Here is a 16,594-nt window from a genome sequence, read left to right as displayed (position 1 = left end):
TGTATAAGAGACAGATATATAATATATATATATATATATATATCCAAAATGTCGAGCATTTTGGTCAAATGTTGCATTAAATGAAAGATAACGTATGTAATGTAATGTGTTTGGATTTATATTGCGCTTTATACCGAAGTCTCAAAGCGCTCAATGCTGTGGACTAGCTCGCACAGTAACTTGCTTCTACCCTAAGGATATCTTCGTGTCTGAGCTACCCGGTAAACCGGTACCAGCTATCTCTCGTCTGTCCTTAATAGGGGCTTTATGAACTAGTACACCGCTGTAACCCCCAACTCGTCTTGAAAGATGTACGAGCCATTGTGTGTTATATTTTTTAGCCTCACGTAATCTTTGTGTGATTGGACTACATGATGATTTCTAAACTTCATCTTCCCAATTTAAAGTCCGAACATGTCATTAAAAATTGAATTTGTGCGTATGAATATTTCCACTGCGTATGCTCAGGTCTATCTGTTATTAATTCTAAAGAGGCACTTCCACTTCTAAATTTCGTCATCGTTATTATAGTGTCATTATTTTGATAGAAAAGTATGCCCAGAGGCCAGTCCATTTCACCATTACCATTACCATTACACCAGTACTTAAACCTTTTAGCAATATTAACATATGTTCCATCTATCTGTCTATAATGTAATTTCTTAGATGATGACATCTATGTCCTCAATCCTTATTAGACAGTGATAAGATGACATAAGGGTTCCTCGTCTCTTTATAGCTAGACCTATAAAAATACATTAAAGTTTATCGATTATAGTAATGTTTCACTTTGCGTGAAGCAGAATATTTCCACAATCTACTACTGAAAAAAAATTGTTGCCCATAATGTTGTAATGCAATAATACTGAACTGTATTGAATAATGAATCACGGAATGTCTCTGTCGAGTACAAGTCGTTCAAGACAATTTACCAATGATTTCACACATACATGTTCCCGTTAAATTGTCATCTCTCACTTGTACATTTATGGTAGTACCTATTACAATATCACCAGCATTACTCAATTATATATCGAGAAGATTATACGATTTAGAATAATTAATTAACTTAACGATAGGCCTATAATACGCTGGTGACTTTTTACCTCTTAGTATGAAAACTAGTACAGTATTATTTTGTCAGGATTTGTGCAGGATTCGTCAACTGTTATCCTATGTACATGTACATCTTGTTTTTCTGTGATTTGTGTGTTGATTTTGACCGAGCAAACGAATGAATGAATGAACGGACAAATGCAATAGGAGTAAAAGCAGAAAAAAAATTATATTATCCAGTTAATACTTTCGAAAGCAAAAGGTACGTGTCATAAGTTGTCCAAATAACGGGATAATATATAAGCAATGTCAGATGATAGATTCTCATAAAAGGTAACTAAAATCTCAACCTGAGTTTTGAGTTTGAAAATCGCATGTGATGTTAAGTGAAACTGGAAAATGATGGAAACGTGATCATTGGGTCGACTTTCAATGAGGCTCTGTCGAAGAGATTTTATTCATTTTTTTACTTAAGCCTTGACAGGTTCTACTTGATTGTAATTTAAATTCCCCTCGATGTCTTACGTGAATGTGTGTTTTATCTACATTTTCTAAGTAATGCATGGAGATTTTTTTAGAGGCTTATTTGCTCATAAATTAGTTAATTAATTTTGAAAGTCTTCATCTGGGTATGGTGATATACACTGATAGTCGAACGAAGGGACTAATGTAAGGATAGTACAGACTCTGTAAGTTCAATAATTATCGGTTGAAAAATTAATGTAGAATTGTTTTTCAAGCATGGAAGGTAAACACTAAAGTGACATTCACTAAATAATGTCATAGCTAGTTTGTGCACATTCTTTTGATAAAGTGTCACCGAGTTCTCCCATTTTGTGATTGGCTGTGACACGGTGCATCACCAAGTAACATTTGAACGCGCTTTAATATACGATTATGGTGTTCAGCGCAAACCATGAACGAGCCAATATTCGGTCAATATTGTAAAGTCTTGAATACAATGTTGAAAATAGGGACCCAAAGAAGCCATTATTGCCTTTAAAATCTGCCTTTCAGACCATCATGCATTTTCTTCCATGAAATAATGGCTCCAGTTTATGATTTAGCAGTCAGTGCCGAATCTTCTCACTTTACGGATTGGATGCAATTGCTTGGCATAAAATTGTAAGTACCCGTAGCAACGGGCAATAATTTTGTAGTGACAGTCAGTATAACTATGTAGCAGTCAATAATGAGAGTATTGCAAACCACTGAGATTTTATAACCTTTCATTAATTCAAATCCCTCCAAGTTATGTTTACGATTTGTGTAGTGGGATAAAATGCATTAAAAAAAAATCTTAATACTATTGTAAATGTTTTTATTCCATCCTTGCTAGGTGTGACGTCATAATTTGTGCGCTAACGAAATCAGGTAAACTGTGAAAAAAGAGGAAGTAGGTGTGTCACTTTGGGCCGTTATTATAATCGCTGTGGGTTTTAGCGTACAATAGCCTGCTTATACTTTACTTACGTAATGCATAATACACGGAGTAATACGTCATCACGTGTCAAAGCTGCTGTAGGCCTTACAACTAATCACTGAATCTCTGTTGGTGAACAGAAAGAATTACCACAGGCTCTCCAACTAATTGCAGTAAGAAAAAGCAAAGAATTTTTTTTATCGTACAACGAACAAACTGATAATAATAATACAGGTCTTAATTATATATTAGTATATACAGCAATTTGTGGGAACACCAACTGATCTGCTGGTTGATGATCTGGCTATCACGACGAACTACGAGGTAACTAACATCAACAATACCTAGCATTATATATAAATATATATATAATATATATATGACTTTTTTTGTATGTAGCACACTTTATTCAAAAATTGAATACATGACCCACATGCAACACATGCTTGGCGCGCACAAGTAGCAGGTATCACACCAGGTATACCATCACCAAACCTTACATTATTTTTAATTGTTTGTTTATTTTCTGTTCTACTAAATGGGTTCAAATTATGTAATTTTATGCATAAAATGGGTTCACTTTTTGAAAAATGGGTCCAGATTTCTCATGACTTAGCTTTAAATATGTAAAATTGAAGAAAATGGGTCTAGATGTTTCATATTTTTGCGTAAAATGGGTCCACATAGTTTGAATTTACGCGTAAAGTGGGTCTACCCTGATATTGTCCCGCACTGTTTTAAAATCCTGGCTACGGCATTGTCTGTGACTGTAAAAAAAAAAACGTTGCCCCAATCGGATTTGAACCGCGGGCCTTAACCCAAACTGAGATACTGGGGCTTCGTTGCAATTAGATCCGATTAGAAACAACTGATTTTCACACTCTGGTACAGGCGTGGAACACGCAGTTCTGGGTCATGCATTTTAAATCACGGAGAATATGTCTATGTTCTCACACGGCTGCTAACGGTTACCAAGATCCTGCTAACCGTTAGCTGCCCCGTGCGTCCATACGAAAAAATCGCGATCCGGATACCAAAAATATGATGATCGACTCACTGGCCAATAAGAAACTGGAAATTGTAAACGCGTACGTGTGATTGGTTGATGATAGAAACGCGCTCAACTTGCTAACGATAGCGCTTGGCGCTTGCTAACCGTTAGCGGTATCCTACTGCTAACGGTTAGCGCTAACCGATCGGGCGTTCTCACGCAGGTGCTAACGGTTAGCGCTAACGGTTAGCTCCCGATCCGGATACTAGGGCTCTCGTCAGCACCAGGCTAATAATGGTATGCCCTCTTCTTAATAATGTAACGGCAAGATGGATTCAACTGCGGTGACTGGCGGAGCTGAGCGTTTGCGTCCAGTGCGTGTATTGCGTTAACAAATCTTTATTAAAATAGTCGGTTCTGCGCCCTTCATAAATCACTACCCACAGTTCCGTGGGTATTGGCAATGCAGCCAGTGCACTGGGGTCCGGAGCTAACTTTAAAAATTACTTAAATTTTCCCCTCTGTAATATTAGGTTTAATAGCCTTAATTATAGATTGCAGGCCCGTATCCGGGGGGGGGGGGTATTGTTTTCTAGCAAACCCCTCTTTTATGGCGAACCTCCTTCTTTAAATTTCCCAATTAAGACCTCCAACCCAACTAATGCACTGCAGACCCACCCAGACACAGACGTTTTCAAACATATCTGCTTTTATAGCATTATTTAGACCCATAAAGCACAACAATTCTCTTGCTTTGGGGGTTTTGCCGACCCCACCGGGGTTCGACCGTGGACCTCACGCCCAGAACCCCCATCCCCCTCTCCTTACAATTTACCTATTACGTGCCACCAAACACTGCATGTAGGATGACTTTTTGCAAAACAATAAAAAAAATAAATAAATAAATTAAAAAAAAATAAAAAAAAACATGCCTTGAACAGCTTCGTATCAGTTAAATACAATCAAGGTTATTTTCTTCCATAGGTAACTGACGTATGCTTCGTACCACGGTACGATACACTAAAGTACTTTTAAAAGCATAATCTTCTTTTATAGCATTATTTAGACCCATAAAGCACAACAATTCTCTTGCTTTGGGGGTTTTGCCGACCCCACCGGGGTTCGACCGTGGACCTCACGCCCAGAACCCCCATCCCCTCTCCTTACAATTTACCTATTACGTGCCACCAAACACTGCATGTAGGATGACTTTTTGCAAAACAATAAAAAAAATAAATAAATAAATTAAAAAAAAATAAAAAAAAACATGCCTTGAACAGCTTCGTATCAGTTAAATACAATCAAGGTTATTTTCTTCCATAGGTAACTGACGTATGCTTCGTACCACGGTACGATACACTAAAGTACTTTTAAAAGCATATTTCTAAAGCAATTGAAATATCAGCACGCACGTTTTTGTTTGATTGGCCCATTTTAAAGTTGGTTTAACAATATTGTGCATGTTTTTGAATCACGTCAGTTCATTATACTTCATGAATACGTTTTACTTCACTGAAATCGTGTCATTGATTTTTCTATTGTTGTCAATATATATATTGTTTGAAGGTTTGCATGTCAAAGTAAAAATATATTAAACGCTTGACTATATTCAGGGGCGGATCCAGAATTTTTAAAAGGAATAGATAAGGGAGAGCGCTAATTTCAATGTATGCCTTGAAATTTCAAAATTTAGTGGCAAAAACGATCCCTCTACTGGATGGATCCACCCCTGATTTTGTTTTTAATATCTTTGAATATGTTTTCGAATATTTTATAGATATTTATACTCTTTACAATGTCGTATCCGTTTTAAACAATTGAATGTAATGTATGCATTATTATCTTGCACTGGGGTCCGTCACCAACTCGCTACGCCGTTGAACCAATTACATAATAATATCTCGGATGTTTAAAATTCAAATAGGCACGAATACAGTCATATCGTAAAATAAAACCTGAACACAGTAATACATTTTGTGATCTCTGAACTCTTAAAAATGTTGACTATTTGAAAAAGTTTATACCTGAACAAATACAAATTAACCGCTTTGATCAAGTCTCATTTCCGGTGTGGAGAACAGATGCATAGTTAGCGCGTTGGCATGGATCACGCATGTGCAGGGACTTATCGTCTCGACTCTTGTAATTATATAATAATTGTAAATCAGTCCTGAAGATGAACAAATGAAATTGTAAATACGAAATATAATTTGAGTTAATTACTTATTAAGATCTAACGGGCGCCAGAAGCGTTTGTCTTTCTAGCCGGATGGTTTTCAATACTTCTAATCATAAAACACGTAATTGTCAATGAAATATGGCTTGTAGAAAAACCTGTGTTAGATTAAAATTGATATTCGTGGTCTATTGGAAAATTAGTAACACGTATTGAACTTTAGCCTGACCAGGACTTAGTCTGAATAAAATAAAACTTTAATAGAACTGTACGTGATAGAGAAAATAATTTGTTTTTGAACATAATTTCATTAAATAATAATATAAAATAATAACAGTAATAGTTAAGTAATTAGGTTTGTATCTGGACTTCTAGAAACTAACTAGAAACTAAATTTTCTGCACAAGTTGTTTTTAGGTTGATAGTATTAGTTAACCATGTACTGTTTATTGTCTCTTGTGTCTACATAATAGTATAAAAAATGTGTATACAGTAGAAATCAAACTGCCAACTGATTATAGTTGTTTATATGTCGGTCCTACTAAGGACCACGGAGGACCATAGGAGACAGGCGTGAATACAGACAACATTTTACCATCGGAGAGTAGGCACTTGCGTGTACAGTGTATTTTTAATGATGAATGAAGATGAATTTCTGATCTTACTCCCGTAGGTGGTTCTCGTTGTGGTGTTTGTAGAAACCTCTAAAAAAAAGAGAGTTATTTGTCATTTAAACATGTACTGTACGATAACATGAGTTCGCTTTAATCTTATCGGCAAATTCAACAATTCAATGAGCTTATAATAACAGTTTAATTACAATCGATAGACAAATTTACCAGGCAAATTTCAATTCTTGATTGATAATAAGTTTCAACAGCAATTGTATTTTTAAATACAAAATACACAAATACAAAAGTTAAATTTAAATTTAACTTTTGAAAGTGAAATGTATTTTATGTTCATAGCCTCTAATAGTAGGTTGTAATTTTAAGTTGGACATAGGCCTATTTGTTATGCTATGTATTTAAGTCCCGAAATAACAGATGATTGATTGAATGAATTGCCGTAACTATAAACATTTAACCATATTTATTGTTTTATTTATGCCTTCTGCATGCGTACCTAGGTCTTGAAAATTTCGCCCCTTAAGCAAGGTATCCGATTCTGGGTCATAATCCGCTCTGATTCCTCACTTTCCAGCCTCGTCACGTATATCCACACTGATACTTTTTTAGAAACTTGCAGCTCAGACACAATGCCATCTGCATATCAACATGTTAGCATGTTGAATCTGTCATAAAGTTAAAGGTGCTACTGTACAACATTTCCCCGTCACCATGTAGAAATGCCGCAGCCTAGGCTAAATACCACAAAGCAATTTCACTGTTCCCTGGCAATATTGACCTTTCCGATAAGGATATTTTTGCTAAGGCTGACAAAAGAAGGACAGTGAAAAGCATACACACATACACACACACACACACGTCCACACACGTGCGTTTGTGAGACACGTGCGTATTAATGGTCTTGGTCTAATTGGCTAGTTGTTAAATTTGATAAATACTTCGCAAAGGTCCATCATATCCTTTGTTCACGTTGAAGTGGGTTGGGACACTACAGAACTATGATAGAAAAATGCTGTTTGTATTGATATTCTCTGTACATAGAGACCAATATCATTTAATCACAATTTATGAAGATCATAATTTTCGTAACATTGCCATAAGACATTGTACTAGGTAATAAGCAAATTAATGACAGGTCTATCATAATCCTGCTGGATTAGAAGTTTAGTCACGATTATAGGAATATAAATCATCCTATTAATAGTGAATTTTCACTCAGGAAATGCAAAAGTTAATTTAGGGTAAAGAAAGCACTTTTGAATGAAATTTTAGAGAGAATATTTCATCTTTAGTTATTTCCGTACTAATTTCTATAATGGGCTAACGATGAACCTATAGCTGTAACTATTTTGAAACGCTTTAGAAATGAAAAAAAGTTAACTTAGGGTAAAGTAAGCACTTTTGAATGAAATTTTAGAGAGAATGTTTCATCTTTAGTTATTTCCGTACTAATTTGTATAATGGGCTAACGATGAACCTGTAGCTGTAACTATTTTGAAACGCTTTAGAAGACGCAAATGGTGTTAACATTAAAATTTAATTGTCAGTTTATTAATATTCAGAATGACGTCATTTTTACACGCATCTTCGTCTTGATGCTACCGAAACTCAACTAGGGCAACAATGGTACAGGTGAGCGTGGAGTGGAGAGTTCTAATCATTGCGCTATATAGGCCAAACTCGCCCTGTTAAATCAGGGAACAGTTAAGGATAAATGTTTACTCAGCGCAGGTGAGGCAGCAATACTAATAATTGTCGACTTATAAAGCACATGTACAGACATCTATGCTCTTAGCATTCGTACCCCCGGTCATTGGATCAAGCACATGTGGAACACATACTCGGGTCTTTTGGGAGAATTCCATAATGTTGCAGCTGTACAGCGCATGTTTGTGTTTGAACCTACGAGGTACCCACTAGTTAGAGTAGCTATTTCTCTAATGGTTGCGCATGTCAATCTAGGCGTCAGTACTTTAAATAATCTAAAGAACAGCCAGAATTTGCTTCCTAGTATACGTTGATACAACGATAGATGATAGGCCTATACTTCAATTCGTTTTTGAGCAGAGATTCAATTTTGTTTTTGTTTATTTTGTTACTATTCATATTAATCAATGCTCCACACGCTAATTATTTAGGCCTAATTTTCCACACTTTTCTCCAGCAAATTGTTTTCCCCTAAGTTCTGAGATACAGTTCCACCTGAAAAAACTCCGTTCTCCTCCCATTTAATTTAAACATGTGAGGTGAGGTAATTTTCTATATTTCCAATTATATACGATAAATGTTACTTTATAGTATTTTATATGTTTGCACCATACGTGTTAGGCCTATTATTAACAAAACACATCTCCTTTCCTTTCTTTCAGGGTAACGTGGAACTACCACTGATACTGATTTGACTTAATGTTTGGACACTGGAGTATTTTATGGAAAAGACAACTAACAGTTGAAGAATTCAGTCTCAGACGATCTTTTAAATAAGGTTTCAGATCTGACGTTTTAAGAAAATCAACTGAGTTTCGAATAGTTTGACATTCTTATCTAAACGAAGCATTAGCTGCATCATTTGATACGAAGTACTTTCAGGTCAGCAGCTAAACTATCTTGAAGAGTTTTCGTGAAGCATTTTCCAGATTCACTGAATGTGACGACGCCTCCGATATGGCCGTTCCGCATGAGTTTGCGGTGGCAACGGCTGGTCACCACCTTCTCAGCAACATTTCATCCACCCTTGTTCCTATTACTGAACAAGATTATACGTCACCTAACAATATAAGTTACAATAGTAATGGCCATGTGTGGAATATAATATCATGGACGGCTTTTTGTGTAATTTTTGTTGTGGGTGTGACTGGAAACTGCTTCGTCTTGTGCATGACTTGTCGACCGAGCTCCCGGTTGTCGATCAGTACCATAAATACCTACGTAATGAACCTCGCTGCCGCTGATCTTATATACGTATTACAGTATTTATTCTTCACGATCGGCAATCACCTTCCATCGGGCTGGCCGTTCGGAATGATCGGCTGCAAAGTGATAATTAGCTTAGATATAGTGGTTATGTTCGTCGGTGCGTATATACTAGTTGCGATGAGTATTGAACGCTTCGTAGCGATTGTCTTTCCAATGCAGTCGCTTCAGTGTCGGAGTTTGCCCTGTTCTCGCTGGGTCTGTGGCTCGTTGTGGGTAATAGGTGTAGTAGCGGTCGGGATTCCGTACGCTTTTCACTATGAAAATTTCTTCTACGAAGAAGAAGTCAGGTGGTCGTGCATATGGTCACACTCCTTAAAAGCATTTCAGAAGTACATGCTCGGGATTTGCGTCACCGTACTCATCGTTCCGTCAATTATGTTGTTAGTCGTCTACTCGTCGCTTTTAATTCATTTTTGGAGGACCGTAGGCCAGGTGGGAGCTAGCCTGAATAAGAATCTTCGCCGCAGCAAACGACGCGTCGTGACCGTAGTATTTCTGATTGTGCTAGCATTCTGGATCTGCTACATTCCATTCTGGACTTGGATGATGATAGCAAATTACACGGACTACGAGAACAATGTTATTGGTTTATCCACTGTCATACTCTCCTACACCAATAGTTGTGTAAATCCGTTGTTGTATACTTTGCTGACGAATAAATTCAACCGATGGCGTGAATCAAAGAAAAGTAGCAGATCCACATCAAAGATTGCTCTGAGATCAATATAAAAATTCATTATTTCGAGGCAGCCAGTCACATATGTTATACTTATTTTTATTGCATCCATCTCATGTTCAAACATTAACGTAATTCTCGCGCGTATTTTTAAATAAGTTTACGCTTTCATCTAATCGGATGGAACTCAAGAAAGCATTGAATAATGAATGCGGACTCGTTCATTATGATGTCAATTTTGTGAGGAAATTTTGATTGAAATGTCCTTCTTGATGCCGTTATACTGAGAATTCACTGCGATGCATGCGATGCAATATCCAGATTTTCTTAAGATTTTTTAAATATAAATTGCTTTGATGTTTTAGTGTAAAATTCCGCGCGGCTATCAGACAAAGCAAGGTATGCATTGGCACTTTTTTTTGGCGAATATATCGCATGTCCATACGTTGATAGCGTCATCTGTTTAACCTTTACGATTCTTCATGGGTTTCCGTTTTTAAATCGAACTTTCAGCTAATACAGTGGTGTGTGTATAATTTGCTTAAACACACGTTAAACCTGTGAAGACATCACCATCGTTCTCGATGAGAATAAGGAGCTCTAATTCAACAAAAAATAATACGATAGAAATATCAGAACAAACACAATTCTCTTTACATATGTTTGATCATTTCTTGTCGTTTTATTCGAGCATTTGACGCAATTCTAATAATTACTAACCAGCGGGCCCATAAGACATTTGAGCAGCGGTGACACTGTAATTGCTCTATTTACATCCTATTGTTACAATATTCATATTGAGTTAAATTATCTTTGATTTTTATGCTTCGGTTGCCGTAGGAAATTACGTGTTCTTTAAATTAGGTTTTTTTTTTCTAGATCTTGAAATAGTTTACAATTTCTCAGTTGAATTTGTGTTTAGATTTCTTGTCGGAAAGATTGAGTGCACGTAGTGTACGCCTGTATTGTTGTATTTCTGAAAGGGTATCGTATATAATTAGCGGGGGAAAAGTATATGATAAACGAGCACTTTAGTTTTTGCAAAATCTATAAATGTCTTAAGGTAATTATGAATAGAATACAATATTTGTAAAAAAAAAATAATATTACAATAATTCAGAGTGGCGTATATGAGCTACTAATCCAATTACAGTACGATCTGTGAATGTTGTACTTTAAGGTATAAATGGAAAATAAAAAAAAGAACAATTGTGACGTCAACTTAACAAAGAACCATTTTAAATATGTAAATACTAACACAGTATGATTCATGTCTCTGATTGGATGTTCTTTACAGAAACTAGGCGTACTTAAAAGACGCGCGCCCACTGATATGTTGTGAACCGTCGAAAGACTGGACGAATCTGGTAATAGTAGCCAGTCACTTATCTCTTAATTGAAAAATATTCCGTCAACACCTCATTTCTGTCATGCTAATCATGGAGGAATAATCATGGGACTAATTCTAATTCTAATTCTCCATGGGCTAATGCGGAACGATAGCAGAGTGAAATATAGCGCTGTATAATACGATAATACACAGGCCTATATCTTTTTATAAATTGAAAATAAAATTAATGATTTTCTTGTAACCTATGTAAATGTCACTCTTCAAAATGTACCAATACATTTGTAGATATGAGTTTTATACGTCACATCAAGTTTATTATTTAACAGAATAATGTTTGTAACGCGGTGATAATTGTAAATTTAATGGAATTGAAAACCGTACATTTCAAGTTTAAAAACAAAATATATTTGTCTCACCATTTAACAGACGTGTAACGGTGTATGTACTAAAATTAGATTATCATTAGAAGACTCTGAAGTTGGCTGGATCAATTCATTTGTAGTAAAAGTATGTAAATCAGTGAAAAATAAAATTAAACGTTTAAATATGTGTCTCCTTTGAAGTTGATAATTTATAACTGATTATTTTTAAATGAACAGTTCATGTTGAGGTATTTCTCATCAAGGGCCCAGACCTGTTTTGAAAGGTTTGGGGGCGGCATTCCGAAAAACCACGAAAATTTGAGGAAAAAGTATTTTCTAGATGACTGGAGATGACAGTATTTATAGTAAAATTCATCATCATCAAATCCCTTGTCAAAATAAAGCGCCAAACAAATTTCTCATGATCTTTTATCAGCGATTTTTGGCAACCATCGATCTATTTAATAATATGTGTGATGTAAATTAACTTTAAAATGGTCTTTGACGTATTTACTTTACCTACTTCAAACCGCGAGTCCAGATCAACCTCTGTCCCACCATGGTTGGGGTTGAGGTGCGAAAATTTTAGTATAGTATAGGCCTAGATGGCCGGAAATGACACTCTTTTATAGAAAAAATTCATCATCATTACATCATTCAACAAAATGAAGCACCAACAAATTTCTCGTGAAATTTTATCAAGAATTTTCGTCAGTCATAGAGATCTAAATAATCTATGTGATTTACCGAAGAAAATAAAACTTTAAAACATTGTCTTTGATGTATTTACTTTACTTTACCAACTTTAAGCCATGAGCCCACACCTATCTCAGCCCCACTATGGTTGAGGCTGAGGCGCGAACATTTCGGTAAATAGTACCTCTGACACTCTTATTATAGCAAAATTCATCATCATCGCATCAAACAATTAAAAATATGTGGGGACGTGTCCCCCATCCCCATCATCTGCGCCCAATGAAATGAAATGAAGGATAGTGTCTAAATTGAATACTTTGTTTATTTTCATACAATCGTTTTTACACCTTAGACTTGTGTTATTATTAACAAAGGGCCTCCTTTTTATTCCCTCAGTGAACTACAACTGATACTGACTGGAATCGTTTTAACACTGGAGTATTTGAGTATTTGCTAAAGGTAAATAGCTTTGAAGAATTCTGGCTCCGACAAACTTTCAAACAAGGTTTTCTCACATTTTATGGAAATCAATTAAGTATCGAATAGTTTGACATTCTTATCTAAAGGAAGTATCAGCTGCAACATTAATGTGATGCAAAGTACTTTCAGGTCAGCAGGTAAACTATCTTGAAGAGTTTTCGTCAAATAGTTTTCCTATTCACTTAATGTGACGACGACACCGAGATGGACGTGCCGCCAGAGTTCGCAGGGGCAACTTTTGGTCACCACCTTCTCGGCAACATTTCTTCAACCGTTGTTCCTATTACTAAACAAGATTATACGTCACCTAACAATGAGAGTTACATTGATAAAGACCCTGTGTGGAATATAATATCATGGACGTCTTTTTGTATTGTGTTCGTCGTGGGTGTGACCGGAAACTGCTTCGTCTTGTGCATGACTTGTCGACCGAGCTCCCGGTTATCGATCAGTACCATAAATACCTACGTAATGAACCTCGCTGTCGCCGATCTTATATACGTATTACAGTATTTATTCTTTACGATCGGCAATCGCCTTCCATCGGGCTGGCCGTTCGGAATGATCGGCTGCAAAGTGATCATTAGCTTAGATATAGTGGTTATGTTCGTCGGTGCGTATATACTAGTTGCGATGAGCATTGAACGCTTCGTAGCGATTGTCTTCCCAATGCAGTCGCTTCAGTGTCGGAGTTTGCCCTGTTCTCGCTGGGTCTGTGGCTCGTTGTGGGTAATAGGTGTAGTCGCGGTCGGGATTCCGTACGCTTTTCACTACGAACATATCTTATACGATGTCAGGTGGTCGTGCACTTGGTCACATTCCTTCGAAACATACCAGTATTACATGACCGGGATTTTCTTCTTCGTACTCGTCGTCCCGTCAATTGTGTTGCTAGTCGTCTACTCGTCGCTTTTAATTCATTTCTGGAGGACCGTAGGCCAGGTTGGAGCAACAAGCCTGAATAAGAATCTTCGCCGCAGCAAACGACGCGTTGTGACCGTAGTATTTCTGATTGTGCTAGCATTCTGGATCTGCTACATTCCATTCTGGACTTGGGTGATGATATCGTTGTACACGGACTACGAGAACAGCATCTTTGGATTATTCTCCATTCTACTCTCCTACACCAATAGTTGTGTAAATCCGTTTTTCTACACTTTGCTGACGAATAAATTCAACCAATGGCGTGAATCGAAGAAAAGTAGCAGGTCCACATCGAAGGTTATTTTGCGATCAATATGAAAACCTATGTTTCGAGGAAGTCAATCCGCTTTTGATATTTCGCACATATTTTCTTGAATAACACATTAACGCCATACTCGCGCGTTTTCGAACACGGAATTTTTAAATTCATTGATATGACTAATCAGTGGCGTATCCAGGATTTTAAAAAGGGGGTGTGGTGCTAAATAGAAATATTTGTGCCTACATCCACTAAACTTTACGCAAAGCGCAAAACTAGGGACGGAGTATATTGATATATACCGGTATGACACACCATGTTGTGATCTAAAGGCGCCTAACTTACGGTACTTTGCCATTTATTTCCATTTATCTACTATATTTTGTTCACGTTGCAAAAAAAACGGGGGTGGGGGAAGAATGCTCAGGCACTGTGCCATTGCCAATTAATGCGGACTTAAAAGTCAATTTGTAAGGAAACCACGAGTTAACGAGAGTTCAAGAGATGCGATTATATCAGGCCACATTTTGATACAAATCGCTTTGGCGGTTTTGGTGCAAAATTCGGCGTGGTGATATGCTCTTAAGGAAAAAACAACATAGGCCTATTATACATGAGCACATTACTTTGCCGAATGTACATATCATAGGTACATAAAGATTCTTCATGCTTTTCTTCGGGAATTTTAATCTAATAAAATGTTGTGGCTAAAATTCATTGTTAAATTGTGAAAACATTAGGCATACCATTACTCTTAAATGATAAGAACACAACATTCAAGGAAATTTAGGAAAAATGAACAACGGAGTATATAATGTCATCGTACTTTAGCGCTTGACAACAACAATCTGGACAAAGCCGTAAACGTTATGTGGTAAATCCTTCTTACTGGAAAAAAAAATACAATTCTCTTTTTACACCCGGACCATACGATCAGTTCCTGTCGTTTTATTCAAGCTGCGATGCATTTCTAATCACTTTTAACCAGCGGGCCTGAAGGACTTTTTAGTAGCGGTGTTACTCGTAATTGCTCCATTTACATCCTATTGTAGGCCTATACTACATTCGTATTGAGTTATATTATCTTTGATGTTTTCTGCTTCAGTTGCCGTATAGGAAAACACGTGTTTTTAAAATTAGTTTGCGGGTCCTTTTTCTATCTTGAAATAGTTTACAATTTCTCGGTTGTTTGAATTTCTTGTTAGAACAATCATTTGTTGTATTGCTAATGAGTGCACATAGATACTGCTGCATTTTTGTATTTCTTAAATGTTGTCGTTTCTAATTAGCACGTATCAGTGATATCCAAGGTCAACAGACATAAACCTATGTATGTTTGTTTATGTCGAATGAACTTGATACGAGCATGCACGGCAAATTTGCTTATTCAGATTGACGCAGTAGAGGTGCCGATGTTGTACTTTAAATATAAACGGAAATGAAAAAAAAAATGTGACGTCAATTATTTCAAATACAGTATGTACATTTTACAAGAGTATGATTCGTCTGTTATCGACGCGCCCAATTAATTGAATATTCCGTCAACACCTCATTTCTTATTGAGGAATAATAATGGGATTTGGACCTATTCCTGCATGGGCTAAGGCGGAATAAATAGCGCTATATCAATACGATAATAATCAGACCTAGGCCTATATCTTTTTTTGAATGAAGATACAATTAATGATGGTCTAATGTAACGTATGTAAATGTCGCTAAGAATGTTTTCAGATTTATCAATACGTGTTTTGATATGGTCATCATGAACTTGATTGATTAAAGATATAATATATGTGATGTGTTAAGCTAATATTGTATTAAACTTTCATAACATTTTAATTGATTACCGTACTTGTTAACATTAGGTGTAGTTTTCAATGGGCCTTTCGCTAAGCCTCTCCCCTTGGATTACGGTACTTAGGTCCCACAAACGACACTGTTGAAACATACGCGAACACGTGCGTTTGGGGACAACACTTGTGCTTGTTGGGCATGCGCGTATACTGGCACTGTTCTGACTGGTCAGTTGTTAAGTTTGATCATGCCAGTTAGCAGACGTATAAGTGTTAAAGATAATACATACCGTAATCTACAATACCCTGAAATTAACTGGATCAATTCGTAGATTAAAGGCACCAATGCCGCAGCCAGCTATTGGGACAGTTGGGACAGTCCCACACAATTTTTCTTATGGGTCCACAAAGAATGGGCCACATTAAAAAAAATGGGTCCAAATTATTTAATTTTATGCATAAAATGGGTCCACTCTTTGAAAAATGGGTCCATGATTTCTCATATTTAGCCCAAAATTGGCAAAATTTAAGAAAATGGGTCCAGATTTTTCATATTTTTTGCGTAAAATGGGTCCACATTGTTTGAATTTACGCGTAAAGTGGGTCCATCCTGATATTGTCTCGCACTGGCTACAGCATTGAAAAGTAATGCATGTGAATCAGTGAAAATAAAATGTTTAAATCTGTGTCTAATTGTAAGTTGATTTCTGATTATATTTAAATTGTCAGTTTAACGAGAGTGGTTGCAGATATATTAAGAACGAATGAACTTTTCGTTGAAGTGCTATGCTCTGAATACGGT

At 36.5% G+C, this 16,594-nt stretch overlaps 2 protein-coding genes across 2 annotated transcripts in view; both read left to right on the top strand.

Annotated features, from left to right (window-relative positions):
• LOC117120582 (urotensin-2 receptor-like) overlaps nt 1-11,669 on the top strand; it is a 15,268-nt gene extending 3,599 nt beyond the window's left edge. Inside the window, exon 2 of the mRNA XM_033265614.1 lies at nt 8,645-11,669. Coding sequence (XP_033121505.1) covers nt 8,940-9,980 — 1,041 coding nt within the window. The 5' untranslated portion in view covers nt 8,645-8,939 and the 3' untranslated portion in view covers nt 9,981-11,669. The remainder of the gene's footprint in view (nt 1-8,644) is intronic.
• Nucleotides 1-16,224, top strand: part of LOC117120584 (urotensin-2 receptor-like) — a 32,444-nt gene extending 16,220 nt beyond the window's left edge. The window contains exon 2 of the mRNA XM_033265615.1: nt 12,733-16,224. Coding sequence (XP_033121506.1) covers nt 13,021-14,058 — 1,038 coding nt within the window. The 5' untranslated portion in view covers nt 12,733-13,020 and the 3' untranslated portion in view covers nt 14,059-16,224. The remainder of the gene's footprint in view (nt 1-12,732) is intronic.
• The last annotated feature ends 370 nt before the right edge of the window (nt 16,225-16,594 follow it).

This window comes from Anneissia japonica, unplaced genomic scaffold (assembly GCF_011630105.1).
Source record: "Anneissia japonica isolate Jap-2015-1 unplaced genomic scaffold, ASM1163010v1 scaffold3474_len973312_cov172, whole genome shotgun sequence".
Classification (NCBI taxonomy): Eukaryota; Metazoa; Echinodermata; class Crinoidea; order Comatulida; family Comatulidae; genus Anneissia; species Anneissia japonica.
Note: the sequence above shows the minus strand (reverse complement) of the source record. Positions and strands in the feature narration are given on the sequence as shown.